The sequence below is a fragment of the Macaca mulatta genome, chromosome 9 (assembly GCF_049350105.2).
Source record: "Macaca mulatta isolate MMU2019108-1 chromosome 9, T2T-MMU8v2.0, whole genome shotgun sequence".
In the NCBI taxonomy this organism is placed as follows: Eukaryota; Metazoa; Chordata; class Mammalia; order Primates; family Cercopithecidae; genus Macaca; species Macaca mulatta.
Genome location: NC_133414.1, coordinates 124324102 through 124348961, shown reverse-complemented (window position 1 = coordinate 124348961; position 24860 = coordinate 124324102). Strand labels below are relative to the sequence as shown.

General features: G+C 37.4%; 1 protein-coding gene across 11 annotated transcripts in view; it reads left to right on the top strand.

Annotated features, from left to right (window-relative positions):
* The window catches only part of GPAM (glycerol-3-phosphate acyltransferase, mitochondrial), a 114597-nt gene that overhangs the window by 25685 nt on the left and 64052 nt on the right, over positions 1-24860 (top strand). For 2 of the 11 annotated variants that reach the window (XR_013397669.1, XM_015148147.3), the window contains exons 1-14: positions 4222-4308; positions 5079-5176; positions 6167-6297; positions 7387-7509; positions 9900-9973; positions 12234-12347; positions 14116-14262; positions 14890-14986; positions 15634-15770; positions 18996-19095; positions 19420-19632; positions 21441-21554; positions 23335-23420; positions 24107-24222. Coding sequence is in view for 8 of the 11 variants with exons in the window: in XM_015148147.3 (XP_015003633.3) it covers positions 6196-6297; positions 7387-7509; positions 9900-9973; positions 12234-12347; positions 14116-14262; positions 14890-14986; positions 15634-15770; positions 18996-19095; positions 19420-19632; positions 21441-21554; positions 23335-23420; positions 24107-24222 (1423 nt within the window). In the remaining 3 variants the exon portion in view is untranslated. 11 annotated transcript variants of the gene reach the window in all.

The window sequence follows — 24860 nt, the reverse complement described above, 5'->3', positions numbered from 1 at the left end:
GCCTGAAAGACTTTCTTTAACATTGCTTACAGAACTAGCCTGCTGGTGATGAATTCTTTTGGCAATTTGATGTCAAAATATGTTTATTTTGTTTTCTTTTGATATATATATATAAAGCATATAAAATGTACATATTATATATTAATATAAAACAACTCTTGAGTGATAGATTCTTCATTCAGTACTTCAGATACTGCTCCACCACCTTCTGGTTTGCATTTTTCTGATGTGAAATCTGCTGTCATTCTTATCTGTGTTCCTCTGTACAGTAATGTGTATATATATATATATTTTTTTATCTCTGATAGCTTTTAAGATTTTCTCTTTATCAGTGGTCGTAGGCATTTTGATCGTGATGTTTCTTGGTATGGTTTTATTCATGTTTCTACTGAGTTTGTTGAGCTCTTTGGGTTTATGAGTTTATAGTTTTGGTCAAATTTGGAAAGTTTTCATCAATTATTCCTTCAAATACTTTTTTCTGTCCTCCCTAATCTATTCTTATGTCATATTTCTCATTTTCTTCAGGGACTACAATTGCATGTATACTAGGCTCACTGATACTCTTTTACTTTCAGTATTTTTCTTCCTTCAGTGTTCCATTTTGGATAGTTTCTATCACAATGCTTTCAAGTTTGTTTATTTATTTATTTATTTAATTTATTTTTTTTGAGACGGTGTTTCGCTCTGTCACCCAGGCTGGAGTGCAGTGGCAGGATCTCGGCTCACAGCAGGCTCCACCTCCCGGGTTCACGCCATTCTCCTGCCTTATCCTCCCGTCAAGTTTTTTACTGTTTCTTTTTTAGTAATGTCTAACCTATTAATCCCGTGTGTGTGTGTGTGTGTGTGTGTGTGTGTGTGTGTTAGGGTGCTAAAAATCTCAGATAGCGGTTTTATTATCTCCTAGATGTTTGTGTCTTTTTTTTTTTTTTTTTTAAGATTGTTCACATCTCTACTTCCCATGCTCAGTTTATTTTTTCTACTTGTTGAACACATTGAATACAGTCATAATTACTTTCTTAATGTCTTTGTTCTCTTATTTTATCTGTCATTTCTGGGATGCTTTCAATTCATTGATTTTTTTTTTCTCATTACTTTCCTGCTTCTTTTTGCATGCCTGATAATTCTGATTGGATTCCAGATGTTGCAAATTTTACCTTATTAGGTGTTGGTTATTTTTAATTTCCTGTAAATATTCTTGTGCTTTGCTCTCGGACACTTTGTTCTTAAAAACAGCTTAATCCTTTGGTAGCTGGCTTTTAAGATTTCTTAGATAGAATCAGAGTAGCTTTTACATTAGGGCTACTTTTGCCCCACTACTGAAGCAAAACCATTTGAATTGTGAATTATGAGGTTTTCCAGTGTGGGTGCCAGGATCAGGCACTATTTCTGGTCCTGTAGGTTCAGCTGGGTACCTTTCTACTCTGCCTTGTGGGAGCAGAATTAATTTCCTACCCTGTGCAAGCTTTAGTACTTGCTCTCTCTTTTGTTCATACATGATTATTTCCTGCCCTTAGGTAGCTTCCTCACACACCTGCTCTAATAAGCAGAAGACTGGAGTGAGATCTGTTGTAGATCTCCACAGCTCCTTCTTTCTCTGTGTAGCTTTCTCCTTGCTGATACACAACTCTCAGTTCCAGCTGCTTTGGCCTCCCTGCTCTCCCAGTTCCATCTCCTCAACTCAGGGAGTCTGCCTAGCTCTTTTGTGCTGCTCCCTCTAGTTAGTAAATCAAGGCAATCATAGGGCCACCTCATTTGTTTTCCCTCCTCAAGGACCACTGTCCAGCACAATGTTTAAAAGTCATTGTCTTATAAACGCCTGCTTGTTTTTGTTTTTAGTTGTTTTAGGCAGGAGAGTAAATTCAGTCCTGTTGCTCCATCTTAGCTGGCTAGACTGGATTGCTATAAATGACTGTGGCTCTCTTCATAAAACAGATTGCCAAGGGTGTCACCTGTTTCCAAAACAATTGTTAAGTAACATGAAACACCTGACATTGCAATGTACATCAGCTTCTCAGTAACGACTGTGCAACAAACAGGCATTACCGAAGAGTGGCCTATGAATGAATTTTATGTAAGATGATCCATTTTCCCCTTTGGCTTACATTTTAAAACTCCTGTGGTATTCTCTCTAGTGAATTTGTTGTTACTTTCTCTATAGTAGTTACTTCAAACCCTAATACTTTCCCCTATTTTCTCCCTTCTTTCTTTTTTTCCTTGTCATGGGCCAATAACCTGTATACAAAATTTCATAATGTTTTGGGGTTAAAATTCATCTTTCTCTAGTTAGCATAAAGTACTTGAGTATTTAAGTGTGTGCTTATTGCTAAGATTATGTGTGTGGGTTGAATAAAGACAGGGTCTTTGACCTCAAGAAGCTCAAAATCTTTTAAAAAATATGAATATAAACTCCCATTGTTTTTGATTGTTGCAAAAGAGGAGAACATTTGCATTTTGGGGTGGATTTATACACCGAGGCATAAGAAAGTTCAAGCTTTATACACAGAGGCATGAAAAATTCAAGAGAAGGATTTTTTTTTTTTATTGTTCCTTAGCCCCAATAAGTACTGAGTGCTTACTATACAACAAGAGACTTTGGTGTTAACTAAGAGACTGAGGCAAGTCACTGACATAATGTGTTTGTAATCTTCTAGAAGACTTGACAGAAATTGAGAAAGATCCAAGGTGTGGTATTGTAGTACATATTTGAGATGTCACAGGAGAGTGTGGTTATTGAGGGCTGGAGAGATTAGGGAAGGCTTGAAGAACTAGTTCAGGAAGGAACTGTGGAGTTTCAGGGAGAACTGTATAAGCAGAATTAAGAGGATGAGTACCCATGGCTTGTCTAAGAACAACCAGAGAGGAAGTAAAAGGCTTCTGCTGGAGAAGAGGGAATAGCAGAGGCCTCTCTGTGGAGGCCTTATTGTGTTCCAGGCTCAGGCATTTGTCCTATGAGGGGCTGTAGATGATTTTTTTCCAGGTGGATATGCACGAAGATTTGTATTGAATAGGGGATTAGGATTAGTGAGTATATGAGGGACAAGGACTGGCAGCAGAGGCTTGAGGGAAGGGCATATGCCTTAATCATCTTTGTATTCCCAGATCCTAGTTCATACTCAATGTTTGTTGCTTGAGTGTATGTAAAAGTTTATTTATTGTATTTCGAGACAGGGTCTCGTTGCCCACGCTGGAGTGCAATGGTGTAATTTTGGCTCACTGCAACCCCTTGCCTACCAGACTCCAGCAATCCTCCCACCTCAGCCTCCTGAGCAGCTGGGACTATAGGTGTGTGCCACCACCCCCCGGATAAAAAAGGTTATTTTTCCTTCTAAATTGTTAATGCTCTTGATAATCATTGGCCTTGCCAATGGCATGACAAGTATTGTGAAAGAACTTCATGGTCAGTGTTATTTTGTTCCAAGGGCTAAAGGTAGGCCAACTTCAACTCAGACTCCTTCAAGTCATTTTTTTAAAATTATATTTTAAATTAACTAAATAGTTGCATATATTTAGGGGGTACAAATCAATGTTATGACTTAATACAATGTGGAATAACTGAATCAAGCTAATTGACATATCCACCTCAGATATTCCTGTTTTTGTGGTGAGAACTTTTGAAATGTACTCTTAGCGATTTTGAATTGTATAATACATTATTTACTATGTTCACTATGGTGTGCAACATATAGTCCAAAGGGGGAAAAAAGTCCTTATTTCTCCTAACTCAGGCTTTTTATCCTACAAACCTTATTTGCTTCTTTACATATCTCATTCTCCTCCTTAAAGGAAAAGGCACTCAGCCACTTTTGTAGAAATTACACAGCATGGCCATTTGCAATCCCTGCCTCTCCCATTCGTAATAAATCCTACATAGTCTTACAGATCTCATAAAAATTCAGACCACACACATAACCTGATAGCCCACGCGCACATTCCCAACAAAGCCTGGAAGAGGGACAACCTCCCAGATAAGCTGAATTCACACAAAGCAGAATCACGTACCCACACACACTCACACACGCATGGCCTAGGCAGTGTAACCATCTGTCCAGGCGCTCACACACTATCTTTAGCCACACACAGGAACGCACAGTCGAGTACACACATTTCACCCTCGGATCCACGCACGCTCCCCGAGACCCGCAGGCCGGGCCCTGCCCCCGGCGCTGGCTCGCCGGTGGCCTGCGTCAATTCCACGCGCCGGTTGCGTCATCATGGTGCGCCATTGCAGCAGGCATTGGCCGGGACTTGAAGTGCGGGGTGCTGCAGCAGCCGAAGCCGGAGCTGCTAGGGTGCGAACTGCGAGAGCAGGTGTGGGCTGCGAGAGGCTGCTCTGGCCGGGAGCGCCGGGACAAGTGCATGGAGCTGGTGCGGGACCTGCAAGTTGCTGGGGCAGTCGTGTCCCCTTTTCCCCGACCCCCGAGCTCCGGGCTTCTCCCTGAGAAATGGGTCGGGCTCGTGCAGGGGTGGGGGCAGGATTCATCTCTCCTAGGGGGACCAGACTGGGGCATGGGTTCCTCTGGGTTGGAGTCCTTATGGACTCAGTCCCCTAAGCATCTGCACGCGCGGAGGCGCCGCCAGCCAGCCCGCTTGGGTCCCTGGGGGACACTGAGGCAGCAAGGGGTGCTCTGAAAGGAGCCGGTATGCTGGAGATAATGACAGCGTCACCATTGATTGGACTGAGCGCTCACTGTGTGTTACACACTGTTTTAGACCCTTTGTTTATGTTATTCAGTCCTCTCAGCAACCCAGGAGGTAAGAGCTATCATTCTGCCCATTTTCCAGATGGGAAAACCAAGGCATAGAAGTTAACCAGCTTATGGTAATAAAACAATCACACAGATGGTAAGCAGTGGAAGATTTAAACCTCAGAGCCGGTCTTCCAGCCTCTGTCCTTTTCAGATCCTCCAGTCAGCTTCCCTCAGCGCATGCTGGCTGGTGCCTCTGGGATATTGCTTCTTTATTACTCCTTGACCTTGAGCGAACTGTGGGGAGGGAGGAAGTGCAAAACGTGGACCTCCTATTGGCACAAGCGAGCCTCTTTGTCCTCTCCTCATCCCTTCTTCACTTCGTTTTCTCAGGCAGCAGCGGCTCCCCTGTTGTATGGACATTCTGCACCCGAAACTGATAGCTGAGTCCTGAAGTTTTATGTTATGAAACAGAAGAACTTTCATCCCAGGTGCATTGGTTTATTCTCTCCCCTAGCCTGTTATGTTAGATAGTACTTATGTTAAATTGTTAAGAACATAGGTGGTTATGCCGAGAATAGCAGTGACTGGAGCAAACCCATGTGGGGATTGTAAAGAGATTGGAATATGCCTTCCAAAGGAACACTATTAATCTAGACATGACTTTTCAGGATGTTAAAGGAATAATTTTAGGCCAGGTGAGAAACAGGCAAAATCAAAAATAATTTAAGGCTAGAGACTATGTTTGAAAGTTTTTCTATTTGGGGTTAATATCTATTTTAGGAGTTTACTCTTAGTGAACCTTTTTCCTTAGGGTGGAAAAAAGCTTATCGAAAAGGATGAAAACTTATACATCAGATATTTCAAAATAGTGTGCTTTTCTTTCAGAGCTTTGTAGCTTTGTATTACCTTTGTATTAAAAGTGAAAATGTTTCTTTTAGGACATCACAAGAAAATTAAAATCTTAATTCAATTTAAGTAGGGGAACTTAAGGGGTGCCCTAATTGCCTTAATTAAATAAACATGCCTTCATTCTGCCAGGAACTATTCAATTATTAACAAAAACGAAATAAAAATAAGCTCTTATTTTCACTTGCAAATGACTGTTCATAGCTATTTTGTTTGGATACAATTCATAGCTAATTTGTTTGGAAACCATTTTGTTTGGATACTATATTTTGTTTGGATACTATTCATAGCTGTTTTGTGTGTATACAAAGGATACAATGTTGTATCCTTATATATTCAGGAAGTCTTAGAATGCAAATGCTGATTTTTTTTTTTTTCTAGTCAGGGCCGCCTAACTGTGTTCATATAAACACATCAAAGTCAGTTTTTACCTTGTAACTCAACATCGTAGAAGTCTATCAGTTCATTTGCTATCCCATTATGGAGCAAAGTAATGTAGAAATCAGAATTTTGAGTTCTGGTATTTACTCTTTTGATTCCTTGTTAATTTAAGTGGTACTTATTTTTTATAGCACATGATTTGGGAATTACACTTTGTGACATGGATGAATCTGCACTGACCCTTGGTACAATAGATGTTTCTTATCTGCCGAATTCATCAGAATACAGTGTTGGTCGATGTAAGCACACAAGTGAGGAATGGGTAAGTTTAGGATAGCGTTAAAAGCATTCAGGCTAAAGATGTTCACTTCAGTGGTGTTTGTGAAGGTGCACATACTGGCAGCAACATAATATCACGTCGCGATTAATAGCTACAGAAACTGGTAAGTTTATGAAGCCTAATAAAAATTTTTATGGCATTATATTGGGAAGAAAAAATGGTTAGGAAATTAATGTACACTGATGATGTTAGAAAATGAAACAATCATTTTGCATAGGAAAAAAAGTAGTAGTTTTGGGTTGGGTAAGAAATTCTTTGTTTCTTTCTTTCTCTTGGTATGTACTTTCCATGAGTTATACTTAAAAAGCATGAATTTTATAATAGAAATAAACTTTAAAAAATTAAAAATAGGAATGTATAGTATGAATTCAATCCAAAAGGCATACATTTTCTTGGATTGTTTTTCTTATTTCAGTATAACATGATGTATTTTAAATATTATCTCAATTGTCTTTATATAAAAAATAGTGGGGTTTTTTTTTCTTGCTTAATTTTGAGAATGTTATATCTGTATAACAGAGATTTGAGCAACTGAGCTCAAAGTTAAGCATTTTTAGAATAGAAGAGCAAGGTTTGACCCTAATTGAACAGCATAGCTATAATTTAAATTCTGGTCTTTAAGTTCCCTTAATAAGATAAAGGAATGTTATATAAGTTTACCTTTTTTTCCAAATTTAAAGTAAAATTATAAAAACTTGCTCACTATGTAAGGCCTTCATGTTCTGTAGTGGGACTGTGTGATTTAAAAGGGGGTAAGGTTAATTGTTAGACTAGAGATCCCGGAGTCTGAATTTATTTATCTTGCTATCAGAAGTCTGTTTGACCTTCTACAATTTAGTTTTTAAATTTTTGAATACTGCTTTCAGTGTGTAGCTGTTACTATGCTTGGGTGCTCAACGTTTGCTTATGTGGTAAGCTTTTATCCAAGTGTTGATCATGGAGGGAGTACTTAAATGAAAATCACTCCGAATATGCCAGAAGTTTTTCTTCTGTCCAAAATAGTTTTTGAGATCAAGTAGACAAGTATTCTCTTGCCATTTATAAACTATTTTTTTCCTTAATATTTGTCAGGGTGAGTGTGGTTTTAGACCTACTGTCTTCAGATCTGCAACTTTAAAATGGAAAGAAAGCCTAATGAGTCGGAAAAGGCCATTTGTTGGAAGATGTTGTTACTCCTGCACTCCCCAGAGCTGGGTAAGAACCTTACTGCTTATGGACCTTAATACTCAGCATAAAATATGATTTCCAACTTTGTAGTAGGCGGTCTTATTGGACTAAATTCACTTTCAGAACAGAGACCCATGTTTATGAACTAAATATTTCAAGTAAAGATGTTGTCACACTTTTTGTTTCCATTCATTTATTCAGTAAATATTGGTCCCATAATTGATACTGGGTAACATTCTAGTTCTTTTGAGGTTTTAGTAGGATTTTAAGGGGGAGAGTAGATCTTACTTTCAGTTAAGTCTTCAAAGGAGTTAGTGGGAACCTTCATGAACTTTTAGTTGTTGAACTTTAGCACTTAACATTAAAATCCTAGCAAGATAAGAAAGAGATAATGGGACAGAGTAAGAAGTTAAAGCTGTGACTTTGCTCTGAGCCTTTGCTAATGGAAGGTGTCTGTTGACTTTGTGATAGTGAAGGATTGTCACTAAAATGTTAGAATGAAGATTTAAGAGAGTGTATATGGGTTTGTTGATTGTATTTTGGTGAAAAAACACAAGCCATGCAATATCTTTTGCATTACAGTGTAGTCTTTGAGAAGAGTTGAGTGGGTGAGAGGTATGTTTTCGGTGGTAGTTGAAGAGAAGGACAAGTTAGCACAGGAACATAGAATTTCATGTGGTTGTGTTCGAAGGCAGTAGAATTGCCTTTTAAAAGTCATTTCTTGATGTTAAGCTTTCTCTGGGATCCAGTTACCAGGATGTAGAAATTCTGCCGTTTAAGTGCCTGCCGTTTATAGAGGTTGCACTTGTGTGGCTAGGTAATTGTGCTGTGTGAATTTTCTGCTCAAGGTTGGCTTGGCAGAAAGTAGAATTCTGAGTCTGATCTAAAGGGATTTACTAACATGGGAGAGATTTGTGTGGAACCCAAGCAGTTTATGTTAAATGTTCAGGTCTGCTGAAGAACGTCTTGTTATAAATATTTCTTCTTTTAAACCACAAGTACTTTGTTGCAAGAATTTGGTAGAATTCAAGGATCACAGAAATTTCTGGCCTAGGAGTAAGGCTAGTTCAGATTAATAGGCCACTTGAAATCAAGATTTAAACAGAATGTCATTTTCTTTTTAAATCTGATATCTAGTCTGATTCTAATTTTGAATGCTTAAAACAATAACTGCAAAGTGTTCTTAAGTCAGAGGCTATATTTGGTGGTGGTGATGGTTTGGAGTAAGGGTAGATGGTACAACAGACAAGTGATTTTTGCCCTACTAGAGTACCTGATGGAGTTGAACTTGATCTTGAATTACTTCCATGACAGGATCATTTAAAATAATTTGCTTAAAAAAGTTTTTTTTGGTAACTTTATGATATTTGCTATCTTTTCTCTGAAATCCTATTTTCCTTTCCTTTAAAGAGATTACAGTTAAGTGTTTTTATATTTTTTGTTGAGGGAACACTGTGCTTTTTCAGCATTTGAGTGTGGAACAGTTACTTTTTTGCCCATATTGATAAAACTATAGACTGTCTTTTCAGCAAAGCTATCTCTGGATTATCTTTCAAGATCACATGTAAAGATGGTGACCAGTAGACATGCGATTTCTCATTAAGTGGACAGTTATTTGGGTGTAATAGAAAGACCATACTCTTTAAATCAAGACATAAGATTGAATCCTAAACCTCTGCCAGCCTTAGTTTCTCACCTAGAAAATGGTGATAACTCTTATGTGTCAGGATTTTTGGGAGATTTAGTAAGCAACAATAACTGCATGGTCCTTAGCATGGTCTTTGTATTTTGGGAAACCTGAAATCTCTGACATTCTTGTAGCTTCACTTCTTTCAGGGTGGAGATGAGGAGTCAAGCAGGAAGGGGTACTATTTCCTTTGGTTTTAAGGTGTTTTTTTTTGTTTGTCGGTTTTTTGTTTGTTTGTTTTGAGACGGAGTCTTGCTTTGTCACCCAGGCTAGAGTACAATGGCATTGTGTTGGCTCACTGCAACCTCTGTCTCCTAGGTTCAAGCAATTCTCCTGCCTTAGCCTCCCAAGTAGCTGGGATTACAGGTGCCCACCACCACGCCCAGCTAATTTTTATATTTTTAGTAGAGATGAAATTTCACCATGTTGGCCAGGTTGATCTCAAACTGCTGACCTTAGGTGATCTGCCTGTCTCAGCCTCCCAAAGTGCTGGGATTACAGGTGTGAGCCACTGCACCGGGCTGGTTTTAAGATTTTAAAGATTTGTTTTGAGTTTATGACTTCCTTTGAAGGCTAAAAAGTACTTTTCAATAAAACTTTTTTCTTCACTTAGATTTCTGAGGCAATGTCTGTTTTTATGCTTGATATTAAAGTCGTCAAGAACTTGTAATGAGAGCTCTTCATCAATCTAGTTGTTTATTTATGTCTACGTTTACTTTGTTTTATATAGGACAGATTTTTCAACCCCAGTATCCCGTCTTTGGGTTTGCGGAATGTTATTTATATCAATGAAACTCACACAAGGTAAAAATAAATTTCTTGTGTTTTTAATACATCTCAAAAGAAAAACTTCATAATAATCAGTTAATACACTTTAAGCTGAGTTGCTTTGCGTTATTGAGAGTTAATGGAATATGAGTTTCTGACACAAGAGACAGACATTATCTGAAAATTGGAAGCAGTATAGCCACAGAGAGAACTATTACTGTTACCACTTGTGTACTTAAAAATATTTTCAGGGGAGTGTAGATGTCACTTCTTTGACTTAGATTGATTTTGCATATGAAGTATGCCAAAATGTGGGAAACATTTGTCTGAGGAGACTGGTAGGTTTGAATCTCTTATGATTTATTATGACTATTTAATACTTTAAAAAAAGTATAAATTACTGAAATCTGCCCAATCTGTAGGGTGTTAGAAGACATTTTCTGTATTGAGCAGATGTTGTTTGAGTTATTGTTTACCCAAGACTTGACTTAGAATTCTTAAAATCTCTAGGCGTATGGGGATAGGCTTGTAAGCACCAGGGTGAGAGAAAAAGGTCTTTGTTTTATCTGACTCTAGGCCAGGGAACAAGGAAGGAGGGTCGAAAGGTTGTGTGAGTGTCTGTGAGGCAAGAGAATCAGTAGCCAAATGCTAGCAGTCCTTGTAATTCTAAAAATAGATACCTGGAGTAGGCAGGCAGATAGGCTCAGATGATGAGAAATACTTGAAATTCTATGAAAATTAGTGCAAGAAATCAACTGCTTGAAGCCCTTATATTACTTCTCATAATTTGATGATTAGATCAAATATGAGAATGATAATACTTGCATATATAGTAAACTTTAAAAAATAGAACTGAGGTCTAAGACGAGCAGATCATTCCCAGGCTGCTGGTCTCTCTCCCTTTTTTAAATGTATGTTTAAATTTAAATTTAAAAAAGAGGGGAGAGACTTTGGTCCATTGAATTTTTTTTGATTAGATGATAAGATCCTAAGAAAAGGGATCTCATAGAGTCTTCCTTATCTAAGTAGATATTTTATATAGAAAGCCAAGAGGTTTGTTTCTTGCCCTCAATTAGAGACAGTTAAGGAAAATTGCGTTTGCCGTGATGACTAAGCAGTATGAAACTATTCAGTGAAATAAGCTGCATGTTCAGCTATTTAGTTCTTCTGTATATTAAATGAAGCAAAGCCTAAAACATTTTTACACATTCACGTACAGAGTCACACACTCGGTCACTGTCACACTCATGCACATGTGCATACACACACACAATTCTTTCAGTCAGTTGCAAAGGGATTACATAGAGAGCTTGGACTTTGTACATTCCAATAATATTTCTGAAAATGTTGGCTGAAGGAAGAGTTTAGGATTAATGTTTAATATATTGGGCCAAATTTTTGGAAGATTTAGACAAAGGAGGAAGAAAAAGAGAATGGCAGGAAGGAGAGGTGAAGAAATAAGTCATTCATAAACAGTTCTCTCTCAAGTTACTTTTTCTTTGCCCAGAATTGAGGGCATTCTGGGTCTTTTCAGAGTTAATGAATTGATAATGCGATATCATGTAATCATTACAAATGGTTTCAAATTATTACATAATGAAAGCTTGTAGCATTCTTATTCTGAAACTTGTCTCTCCATCCTCCCATCTAAATACCTCATAGTAATTTGTAACTGACAGGAATATATTCTATCCCTCAGGTATATTTAAAATGTGAAGGGGAAAAAAAGTGAAAAATTCTGGCTTTGTTAGCCCAGAGTACAGATATTTAGATCATGCTTGACTTCTTTCAGCTGATCAGCCTTGTCAATTCAATTAGTCAGCAATTATCTTAGGAAAAAACAAAAACTATAACAATAACAAAAAATTAGCCTTTAATCATAGGAAAAGACTTCTAAATTTATCTTTTATAGCCCATAGCTATAATTATAAACTGTATGGTTTATTAGAATAGATATAGCTTATATATAGCATTAAACATTTTTGCCTTTTTAATGGTATTAATAAACCCAGATGTTCTTATTTCATTTTTGTTTTCATATTAGGGTTATTCAGCACAGTAACACTATTCAAACGTTAATATACAAATTCCAAGTTTCAATTTTAGCTGAGAGTACGTGAATAAAATTGGCTGCACAACATTCTGAACTACTAAGGAGAATTTGCTGTAGGAGAACCCTAAATCTCAGAAATGGATGACATTAGGCTTTGTTTTTATGGGTGGAAAATTAGTTTATGATTTAAACAACTTGTTTTAGATTTACCTCTAATACTTCTCTGCTAAATCATTTTCACAGACACCGGGGATGGCTTGCAAGACGCCTTTCTTATGTTCTTTTTATTCAAGAGCGAGATGTGCATAAGGGCATGTTTGCCACCAATGTGACTGAAAATGTGCTGAACAGCAGTAGGTAAGGGCAGGACACAGGTGTAAAGGTGGGAAATGGCAGGGATGGGCGGTAGGAGTGGGAGGGGGAAGTAATTTTCCTTAGTAACCTTTAGTTTCTCTGGGACTGTGTCTCAAGAAGTGTTCATATTTCCAAACATTAAATGTTAAGCTCCAAAGGAAACTAAAGAAGGGCAGGCAATAGATGCTTTGGTGACAGTGCCATGTGGGAATAGCAGTCTTGTGTTATGGATTAATAATCAAATGGGTTTCTAAAACATGAAAGGCAAATAGAAGTTCAGAGATGCACATATTTCCAGAATTCTCTGTTTTCTGTAATATAAATGTTGGAGACATTGAATTTCCTATTTTATAGCCGAAAGAGAAGTGAATTTGATATTTTTGCCAGTTACTGAGTACCTAGGTACAAATTCTTATAGTAGAAAGTCATTGCTAGAAATCTTAACAGAATGAGATACTGCCTTTGCTCTCACAGGAGCTTGCTTACAATAGGAAAGACTGATTGGAACTCAGGTGGAATGGGGAAATAAATATTCTAGAGTATGGGAGTTTGGGTGAAGGTGTTCCAAACTTCCATACTCTAGCATATTGATTCTAGAGTACTGGTCTCATTGGTGTGGCCAGTTTTAGAGATCTACCTGGATTTGGGGAGCAGGAGATCAGGGTGAATTAAAAGGCTGCTTTGAATTCACAAGTGTCATTTGTAGACTCTTCGTTACGTTTGTTAAGGCCTGAACAATGCTGGCACATAGTATGTGCTCAAGAGATACTTTTCGAATGGATGAGTGAGTAGTTGATAATTGAGGTGCATCAGTCATGGTAATGACTTGTAGAAACATTCCTGGCCAGAATGCAATGAATGCTTTTTGGGGAATAGACTTGGGGGGCATCAGTGTCCTGTGGTATTGGTCTTTTTGTATTAGTGAATTATGGGGCTGTGTGGAATTTTGCTGTACTTCACTAGTCTAAAATCAACACCAGTGGGATAAAACACAATTATTTGAAACTCTTAGGTTATTATATATTCTGTTTTCTTGTTAAAACCTTTAAGTATGTTTGTTTCATACAGATGTTTTGACTAGAAACTGGGATGTTAGAAGTGGTTTAAGGAGGTTGAACCTCATACTTTCTGCCTTAAGTCAGCTGGAAGATTTATAAAACTGGATTAAATGTTTCCTTTTATCTCACTGCTTATGATTCCATGCTGTGCTCTTTTGATCTTGAGCTGTGCCTTTTAAAAACTACTGGTTTGAGTTGAAAAATTTTGTAAATATTTGTGTCCCTTTTTGGTCCCTCCCAGAGTTTTACATATATTTTTACTAATGGAGTCAGAATACAAATTAAAAGTAAATTAAGTCTTCAAAAGAAAAACCACACATTAATTTGGTTGTAGACTTTTGGATACCTCTGAATTGTATGCCTAAAGGGATAACCTTTCTTTTTCTCTCTTCTGCTAGAGTACAATTTCATGTCCCTCCCACTTCAGTGGGAACATTCAAATGCACATAGTTGTCACCCAGTAAATTTGAATTAAATTCTTAAGTCCACTTTCCAGATTCCTCAGAGATTCTTTGATTTAGGAATATAATACTCTTAATATTTAGTAGATAGCCAGAAAGAGCACTTCTAGCTTGAGCTTATTCTTTCATGTTGCCACATTTTAAAGAGAACATGTATTTTGTTTTGTGATTTACAGCTGCAGTTTAGAAAATACTGAATACAGAATTTAGTATAGAATCAGTTACATTGTCTCTTTTCCATTTTCATACCAGAGTACAAGAGGCAATTGCAGAAGTGGCTGCTGAATTAAACCCTGATGGTTCTGCCCAGCAGCAATCAAAAGCCGTTAACAAAGTGAAAAAGAAAGCTAAAAGGATTCTTCAAGAAATGGTTGCCACTGTCTCACCGGCAATGATCAGGTATTAAAAGGCCAGACAAAAAGCTTTCAATCACAGCCATGCTGATTTGAGCAAATAAGACTGAATTATTGAACTTTCCTAGCACAGTTCTCTTTGTCCAAAAGATGTTTCAATGAATCCTGATATTAAATTAAACTCTTCTTAAATTCTTCTTCAGCTTTCATGCAAAGTAGCACTGTGGTAGGCTTGAAGGTGCCTTCATCTCTGTTAATTGATAGCAGCCAATGTATTACTACTAACATCTGCTCATCTAGACTAGTTGTGAATCAACTTTCACATATCCGAGTCATAAAAGGAGTGGTTTGTGTACATCAGAGGGATCATTCTGCTCACTAAATATTCATTCACCTTGGTCATTTGCTTCTGCAGTATAAAATATTTTTAGAGTGAAATATGATTGTAGTCTATAATAAATGGATACTTTTGTAATAGTATATATATATAAAGTTAGCTCTAGTTCAGCAATTCAGATATACATGCATGCGTGTGCACACATACACACAAAGTCATTTATAAGAAATTTTAGGTTGTAGGTCCATAAATTTAGACAGAAATAACTGTGTATGCTTGTATGTAAAAATATATGTGTGTTCATTTATGTTTTTTTTTGTTTGTACTTTGTTTCAGACTGACTGGGTGGGTGCTGCTAAAACTGTTCAACAGCTTCTTTTGGAACATTCAAATTCACAAAGGTCAACTTGAGATGGTTAAAGCTGCAACTGAGGCAAGAATTTCTGTGAATCTGTTACCCCATTTTCCCCTCATTTCTAGAGTGATTTTAGAGTTCTTGTGGAAATATTCTCTTGTGTACTGTTATGTATTTCAACCCATTTGGAAGATTTCCCTCTTTTGTGATAACTTCAGCAGCTGTGTATTTGGGGAGGAGAAATGGGATACAGGAGTACTTATCAGCAATATGCAGGATTCTTTTTGTAAGTTACCTTGCAACAACCCTGAAAATCTGGTAGAACAATCTCTATTTTGTAGATGAAGCAATAGAGACACAGATAGATAAATAGGTTGTCTCAAGTGGCAGATAATAAGTGACTTGTCCTGGATTTCAAACAGACCAAGCCTGACTCCAAAACCTGTGCTCTTTTTATATCAGTAGAGCTGCTTCTCAGAAAGGGTATAAGTCAACTGGAACTCTTGATTGCTCTTCTTCCCCCAACTTGTTTCTGTTGTTATAGTTGCTTTTATTTTTAGCTCAAAAAGTATTACATTGAAGGAAGTTCCTATTATTGGAAAATGTTTTTAAAGAGTGAGTCACTGATTAGCCAGTGTTTGAGTGACTCTAGCCAAATATGCAGTTGCAAAGTGTGATTGAATTTTACATTTGAATTTTAAATTTGGCATTTTTTCCTTTGCTAGACGAATTTGCCGCTTCTGTTTCTACCAGTTCATAGATCCCATATTGACTATCTGCTGCTCACTTTCATTCTCTTCTGCCATAACATCAAAGCACCATACATTGCTTCAGGCAATAATCTCCATATCCCAATCTTCAGGTAAGATGAGCTTATTTTGGAATTTAAGGAATTAAAAAGGCTATGTTTTGAATTTTTGTTTTTTAAATTATACCTTTCGATATGTTATTGTAAAGATGACATTAGCTTTTTTTCTTTTATTATAAAAGTGATATATATTTATTGTGTAAAATGTGGAGAGTGCAAAAATGCATTAAGACTATCATCATTATTTATATCTTTTATGTGGGATACTTGGTGAACTGTGGCTACCTAAACTTTATGGGCATTATTTATCAAATGGATAAAAGGTAGTTAGAAGGGCAAAATAGCAAATTACCAGACCAGGCTCAGCAGTAGGGAGTTGTGTGGTGGGGGAGGGGGCAGTGAAGTGGGAGAAGGGTTAGTGATAAAAAGATAACCATACCTGTAACTTTGACCTCATAATTTAGTGGAGCTAGAACCACTTAAAAAGTGCAATATCATGGGAAAGGTGTCTTTTAGAGGTTTTCACCTTTTGAAAGGTTTTTTAGAGGTTTTCCTCAATGTGTTCCATTTAGGGGAAATGGTATGTGCAAATGTGGAGAGATACAGGAGCATGATATGGTTGGGAAGTGGTGGACAATTTGGTAAGGTGGGAATGTGGGATGCATTAGGAAGGATCAGAGATTGGAGGTGGTAGCTGCATAGGTAGAGCCAGATCAAAACAATTTCTAAGCCAGGAGATTAGAGTTTGTCCCGTAATTGAGAAATGACACGTTCAGATTTGTATTTTGAAAGGTCATTCTGGATTCGGAAGAATGAAATCAATTCTGCTTCCATTAGGATAGTTCAGGCAGAAGATAATGAAGGTTTAAATTAAAAGTATAGTATTGTTTTTGGACAGGAGGGCATAGATTTAAAAAGTATTTAGTAGCTTGAATTTATAAGACCCAATGCTAGTCCATATGGGGTCTCAATAGAGGGGGAGAGGAAGGAGCAAGATTCCCAGGTGTTTACCAGCTAGGAAACTGGGTAGATGGTAGGTCTGATCACCAACAAGGAATTGGTGAGGAACTGGTTGAGCTGGTTTGGGAAATTAAAGTTTGAAACGTGAAAGCACAAAGCATCTCTAAGGTCAACTGTGTAGGTAGAGAGTGGATAAGAGGAGCATGAATTTAGAAAGAGACTAGAAGGAAAGTGGGCTGGCAGGTTGTGCAGGTGGAGCTTCACAAGATGGCATTTGTCACCTTTGTGTGCTATGTCCTCAGTATCACAGTCTAAGGAACTCCTTCTTAATCCCTTGGCTCAGAGTTCTATAGGCTTTCAGAGTTCTGTAGCTAACCAGACTCCTGTGACCAACTGAAGAGAAGCCATGCATTCATGCAGTCAATGATATTTATCCAGCTGTGCTTTAGACAAGAGAGAACAAAATATATAGTCCTTGCCTTCACATAGCTTAATGGATAATGTAGACAGACGGCTAGCTGTAATACAGTGTGATATGATCCTACAGGGTAGATGTGCTTTTCCAGGAATTAGAATATCTGTGTTTGCTCTCCAGGGGACCTCTTCCCAGAACCAAGGAACCTGGGAAACCGAATTAGAAAGTCATCAGGAAGTTTCTGGTGGGCACAGACTTAGAGGGAAGAATGTTCCAGTGGGGCTCTAGAGAAGCCTTGCTTCTCTTGTAATTAGAATATTTCCTGTACCTTTTTCCTTCACATTTGGTTCTCAACTAGGATTTCTTGGAACTACTTAATAAACACTGATAATGTTTTTGTAATCTAACTTCCCTTTCATGGACCCTATGCCAGCGATTGTGTAGCTCACCTGTCCTTCAGACACAGCAGGCTGTAGATAACCCAGTCTGTTTTTGTGCAGCTTGCTTTTGTTACATGACAGCCTACCCATTCACAAACCACTTCTCCTGTGTTATTTTTGTGGATGGCTCATCTCATTCATTTTATTCTGCAGAGTTTTACTCTCAAAGAGTGATGCTAAGCTTTGGCAGCACCTTACTGTGGCCTCCTTATATTTATTGTACGGCAGTGGTCCCCACTCTTTTTGGCACCAGGGACTAGTTTCATGGAAGACAATTTCCACGGACCATGGGGGTGGGGAGAATGGTTTTGAGATGATTCAAGCATGTTACATTTATTGTGCACTTTATTTCTATTATTACATTGTAATATATAAAGAAATAATTATACAGTTCATCATAATGTAGAATCACTCGACAGTCCCAACTGGAGGTGATGGGAGACAGTGACAGATCATCAGGCATTAGATTCTCATAAGGAATGCACAACCTAGATCCCTCATGGGCAGATTTGCAGTTCACAGTAGGATTTGCACTCCTATCCTATGAGAACCTAATGTTGCTGCTGATCTGACAGGAGGCAGAGCTCAGAGGGTAATGCAAGTGATGGGGAATGGCTGTAAATATAGACGAAGCTTTGCTTGCTTGCCTGCCACTCATCTCCTGCTGTGTGGCCTGGTTCCTAACAGGCCAGGGACCGGTATTGGTCCGTGGCCCTGGGGTTGGGGACTCCTGCTGTAGAGGATACCAAAACTATATATATTAATGTTTATATTAGTATCACTCTACTTGAAAAGAATAGGAGGCTGTGAGTTTGGAAAGATTGACTTAGTTTCAACTTCATATCACAATTAGTGTTGTTGAAAGAGACATGGGGTTGGGAAAAGAATTGTTTTATGCCTGTGTGTGTGCAAAGGAAGCACATTTTTGTTGCATGTTTTGGAAAGATGGTTATGTGTGGTTTCAGTTGGATAAAATTATTTTTGTCTCACAAGGACCCTTTGTAAGCAATAATTATTTGAGAAAATTTCCTCCAAGGAGCTTTCGTGATAAACATCATATTCATTTTGTAGTAAAGATGTCATGGGCAAATTTCAGAATGTCTAAGGGTCAGTGTCTTGAGACCCTGGGCAGGATTTTAAAATTTAGAAGTGTTCTGTAATCCTCTTAAAATCTATACTATCATTTTTACGGGTAATATATCATGCAAACTCCTTTTGGCTTGGAACAGATGTAATAGAGGCTCATTATACACAGTGATATCCCGAAGACTGATGAACAATGTAAATGACTGAAACATGTCAATAATGTGGAAAATGAAAAAAATGCCTGCATTTTTACTGTCAGCTGCTCAAGCAGCACATAAGGGCTTGTATCCATTTGGCAAATGTTTTGAATTAACTTGGAATGTGAGTATTCTTTTTACATTTTTCTTTGTAAATAATTCATGCATTCTGAATTTATAGTACTTTGATCCATAAGCTTGGGGGCTTCTTCATACGACGAAGGCTCGATGAAACACCAGATGGACGGAAAGATGTTCTCTACAGAGCTTTGCTCCATGGGGTATGTGTGAGCTCTAATTATCCTTAGGGCCGTTGTGTTGGTTATCACGGTGGAAGGAAAAAGGACTCTTTTGAGTTGAGATTTTTTAAACACTACTCTGAGAAATTTGAGTGATTATTGTTCGAGTTTGTTAATTTTTTGTTGTTATTGTTGTTATTACCAAAATATAGCATTGGAGGAGCTGCTTTATTAGTGTGAATAAGATACTTTGTCAGTAGTCAAGTTATAGTTTTTTCTGTTTTGCTTTTAAAGATTTAATTTTTCTGAGCTCATTCTAAGTTGAGTGGTCTTGAATTCGTGTTTTACTTTCTTCTTATATCCCAGCATATAGTTGAATTACTTCGACAGCAGCAATTCTTGGAGATCTTCCTGGAAGGCACACGTTCTAGGAGTGGAAAAACCTCCTGTGCTCGGGCGGGACTTTTGTCAGTTGTGGTAGATACTCTATCTACCAATGTCATCCCAGACATCTTGATAATACCTGTTGGAATCTCCTATGATCGTATTATCGAAGGTCACTACAATGGCGAACAACTGGTAAGGATACCTACACAAAAGTCGTCTTTGCTTATCAAGTCTTTTAGACTTAACTTTTAGAATTTAGATTTGCTTTTAGAATTAACTAAGAATTTTTTTTCGGTACTCCCTGTGTTTAAAGCACTGTATGAAATGTGATTGGATGGGCACGGTGAGTAGCTTTCATGCCCTGTCTTTAACTTGATTGGTAGTGCTTATGTGGTGTTTTCCTGAGCTTGGCAGAAGTGACCTGGTTAGATTTATCAGTGACGACCTTGGTCATGGGATTGGAAAGTGGGAGAAGACTTGCCACCACGTTGCAATCTCTGCTGTGGAAGGTTATCTGTGGTTTGTTCTCCCCAGGGCTTAATGAATATGTGCATATTTTAAATTGGGCATGAAGAACTTGTGAGGTCATAGTGGCAAAAACACCTACAGATTGAGAAGTAGCAATGACTTTTTCAGTATACCTTTTTATTGAAGTGTAATAGTTACAAAAGAGTAGATAAATCATAAGCATGTAGCTTGAATTATCACAAAGTGAATACATCTATGCAACTAGCACCCAGATCAAGGAACAATATTACCAGGACCTTTGAAACCCTCCTCGTGCTTCTCCTGTCATCATCCCCTCAAGGTTAATCATTAATTTCATTTCTTATAGACTGGATTAGTTTTGCATATTTTTGCACTTACGTAAATTGGATAATATGTGGTCTGTACGCATCTGGTTTCCTTTGCTTAAGCAGGTGTTTGTGAGATTCATCCACATTGTTGCATGTAGTCTATTCCTTCTCATAGCTGTGTAGTATTCCAGTGTATGAGTATACCATAATTTATTCTACTGTTAACAAGATGTTTGGCTGTAATTATTCTTGTATATTTTTTCTCGATGACCATATACATTCATTTTGTTGGGTATGCACCTAGGAGAAGAACTGATGGGTCTTAAAACATGTATTTTCAGCTTTAGTAGGTACTGCCAACCACTTTATCAGAATGGTTTTACCAGCTTACCACTCCAGTCAGCCGTTAGAGTTCAAGAGGAATTTAGTTTTGTTCTTATTTATTGTGGAAATTTTTGGTGAGGTACTTATTTCAAGCTTATGGCTCCAGATGTGTCAGAAATTCAAGGACATCTGACAATCAGAGGCTTTAGAAATTAAGTGATAGGCTTACAAATTAAGTGATGTGATCTGTATGACACTCTTCTCCTTGTGTTCTGTGAATCTGTCCTTGATGTATACCCTACTCATCCTGACTGTGTCTCACAAGTTCATATCTGAGTCTGTGTCCATTATATGTCCTGCCATTGTGCCTTATATGTAATAGATACTAGGTGTTTACTGAGTGAATACTCAGTTCAAAGGCCACTGTGAGGCTGGATTTGCAATTACTTGCCTAATATTAGACATTTAGACTCTGGTGATCATCAGACCTCAGATAAATGACCTCTTCGATGTTTTATTCTTATTTAAGAACTACAGAACAGTTTTCCAGGCTATGTCATATTTTTCCTTGATTAGTATGCAATTGTATTTTTGTGAATTGTGTGAACATGATACTAAATGAAATAGTATTAAATGTTTTGTTTTTCATTGACTGAATTCCATCTGCCAATGACATGATTACATCTTTGAGCATCTTTGAATACTAAACATTTTCTGACAGGCCACAGTTAATGACTGCTTCCTTTCCTTCTTCATTCATTGTTCTTTTTCAAGATGAACTTACAGTTTCCATAAAACAAGTTATTCTGTGGATAATAGAATGTTTGTGTATGTGTTGGCTTTATTTCTCACCATGTCATTATCACTATTGGAATTTAGGGCAAGCCAAAGAAGAATGAGAGCCTGTGGAGTATAGCAAGAGGTGTTATTAGAATGTTACGAAAAAACTATGGTTGTGTCCGAGTGGATTTTGCACAGCCGTTTTCCTTAAAGGTGAGTGTCTGCTGAAATGAAACCGTGTTGAAGCATCGACCTGGAGTCAGGAGGCTCCAGTGCTGAATCTAACAGCACCTCTCTGTGTGACTTGGGGGCTGCAGTTTGCTCTCCTGTAAAATGAGGACTATGAGAAAGGTGGTGTTGCCTAAATTTTTCCACAAAATTTGCCTATTGACGAAGAAGAGTGAGTATCTGTTTTTGGGAGATATCAGGCTCAATATTTATTGCTATTATTATTTTTTTTTAATTCATGACCATCTAAGGGGAACAAAAAACACGTAGAAGGAATGAGTTCTAGTATTTGATAGTACAGTAGGGAAATTTTAGTTAATAGTAATTTATTGTATATTTCAAAATGAAAGAGAAGAATTGTAATATTCCCAACACACACAAAAAAGGTAAGTGTTTGAGGTGATGGTTATCCCAGTTACCCTGATTTTATCATTACACATTGTATATAGGTATCAAAATATTGCATATACCCCAAAATATGTACAACTATTATATATCAATTAAAAAACCCCAAAAGCCAAAAAAAATTTTGAGATGGATGAATGAATAAACGAATAAATAATTGTAAAAAAATAAAAATTCATGTGAATCTTGCATGTGCCTTTATAATATGTATTTATATCTTATGTTTTAAAATTGCCTTTAGGGGAAATTTTTTCCAAACACCTCCCCTAAAAGCGGCGTAACTTTTTTTTTTTTGAGATGGAGTTTCATGCTCTTGTCACCCAGGCTGGAGTGCAGTGGCGCAATCTCAGCTCACTGCAACCTCTGCCCATTAGGTTCAAGCAATTCTCCTGCCTAAGCCTCCTAAGTAGCTGGGATTACAGGTGCCCGCTACCACACCTGGCTAAGTTTTGTATTTTTAGTAGAGACAGGGTTTCACCATGTTGGCCAGGCTGGTCTCAAACTTCCGACCTCAGGTGATCATCCCACCTCGGCCTCCCAAAGTGCTGGGATTACAGGTGTGAGCCACTTTGCGCAGCCAAAGCTGGGCAAATTTGACAGGATGATGCTATGTCTTATTGTGTAGAATCCAGTACCACACATCCTAAGGGATAGTGCCATCCTCATTGAAAGTCTGGGACTGGCAGGTCCCTGAGGCCCTTGCTGTTTTAAATTCTTAAGATATTCAAATTGTAAAGGAGAAGGAGAAGAATGGGTACCGAAGTAGGGAGCCCAGGGATAAGGAGCAGAAGGTCCCGCCTCTCCTTTTATTCTACTTCCTGGCTTAACTTTAAGAGATTCCAGCTGCTGTGGTAGATGCTTGCTGGCCTTGAATGCTTTGATCTTTTAGAACCTCATCATTTCTTTTCTTTTTCTTTATTTTTTAAATGGTCACGTAGCTCCTCTGTCTTGTTATGATTTGCTTTTAGATTGAGGTTCTTTTGAAAATAATGTGGTTCTTAGGTTGCCAGATTTTTTAAAGTATGATTATGTCTATCATCACTATTAATGATATTAAGAATGTCAATTTTATGACAATGTGTGAGAAAAGTTAAAAATTTATTTTAATTTTAAAATGATTTTGTTTAAGCATCCTATTCTTTGTGTCTTCAGTTCTTAAGTTCAGCTTCATGCTTAGCAACAGTCTGTGAATCATTCTGGACTTCTGAAGATAGTCTAAGATATAGAAAGTATTTCCCATGCTCTATAGCATGGCTTATTTCATACACAACTGCCTTTTAACCTTTGGAAGATGAAATTACATTTTATATGTTGATGTGAAAGTGAGGGTAAATGATCATGTTGTATTTTTTTTCTCCAGGAATATTTAGAAAGCCAAAGTCAGAAACCGGTGTCTGCTCCACTTTCTCTGGAGCAAGCGTTGTTACCAGCTATACTTCCTTCAAGGTAAAATTTGTAGAGCTATCAAACATCTGTTACTTCTTGTATTGCATAGATTAACCTTATTAAAAATGTGCACATTCTTATTTTCACTTCTTTACTCAAGTAACTTTTCTCTTGGTCCAATAAGGAATATTGAGATGACATGTTTTCATATTAGTTTGGAAGTTTTTAGTTATTTGCTTATAAAAGCTTTTTGATTTTGTGAATTATATAGGAGTTCTTATTTGATTTATGCTTTTTGAATACTTGAACTGAGTTTTTGTGGTAGTAGGTTATGCATATTGTATGTAAGTGAACCATAGAAAAGGATTTTGCTGTTTGAATTTTTCAGAATTCAAATTGAATTTTAACTTAGATAAATTGAATATGAAGCCTTTCCTTTCATATGTGGAAGTGTTGAATTTTCAGAAATGTTTTAGAGTCTGGCATCTTGCTTTATGTATTCTTTCCGCCAGTGGTTTTGGAAGTGATGTACCAAGAGACTATTTAGTCATAACTAAATAACAATTTTTGGCCAGGTCATAATATAGTCTATTATGTAGGAGAATAACCCATAGAAATAATCTATGTGTGGTTTAAATTTAAAATATATAGTAATTTAAAGTATCTAATTCATTTAAAGATCAGTTCCACATAGTTTGCCTTGTAAAAGAGTGTGGTTGTGGGTTGATTTTTGAAACACTTTTTAGACCCAATGATGCTGCTGATGAAGGTAGAGACACATCCATTAATGAGTCCAGAAATGCAACAGATGAATTCCTACGAAGGAGGTTGATTGCAAATCTGGCTGAGCATATTCTATTCAGTAAGTAGAATACCAGACTCTTTAATTCTACAATTTAGATTCATCATGGTGTGGTGCAAACTATACAGGTTTTGAAATCTGCTGAGGTTAGTTTCCACTTCTATTAATTCACAGGTGGTGATAGGTAAGTTATTAGAAAGAAGGTGATACCATGGGGATTTGAGGTAATTGGAGTTAAACATCTTATACAGTGTCTGGTAATTGTAGGTGTTCGTGTGGTAGTTGTTGTGCTTTTTAAAGATAGTTATTATTAAAATGATTTGTTGCCTCTGTTGCTCATTAATGTGTTTTATTTGAACTGCTTGAACTAATTTGTGGTACAACGTCTAGATTTATAGTTGCATGTCCATTTCTGCTTTGACCCCGTAGAGTTTTTATAATGCAGCAGATATGAGTGGCCTTGTATAAAGCTTTGCCTTAGCCGTGGAGAATACAAAATGAATAATTAATGGTTCTGAACTCAACGAGCTTATGTTCTCGTCAGTGGGATAGTTATACACAAATAATTAAAGTGAACCTGGAGAGGAGTGTGAGTTCACTGCAGGATCAGTCTTCTTTAAGTTCCAAGTTGTACAATTGTGTACTGTTGTGGAGGCTGCTTTAAAATCCCAAGGCAGCACGATGGTTCTTTGCTGCTC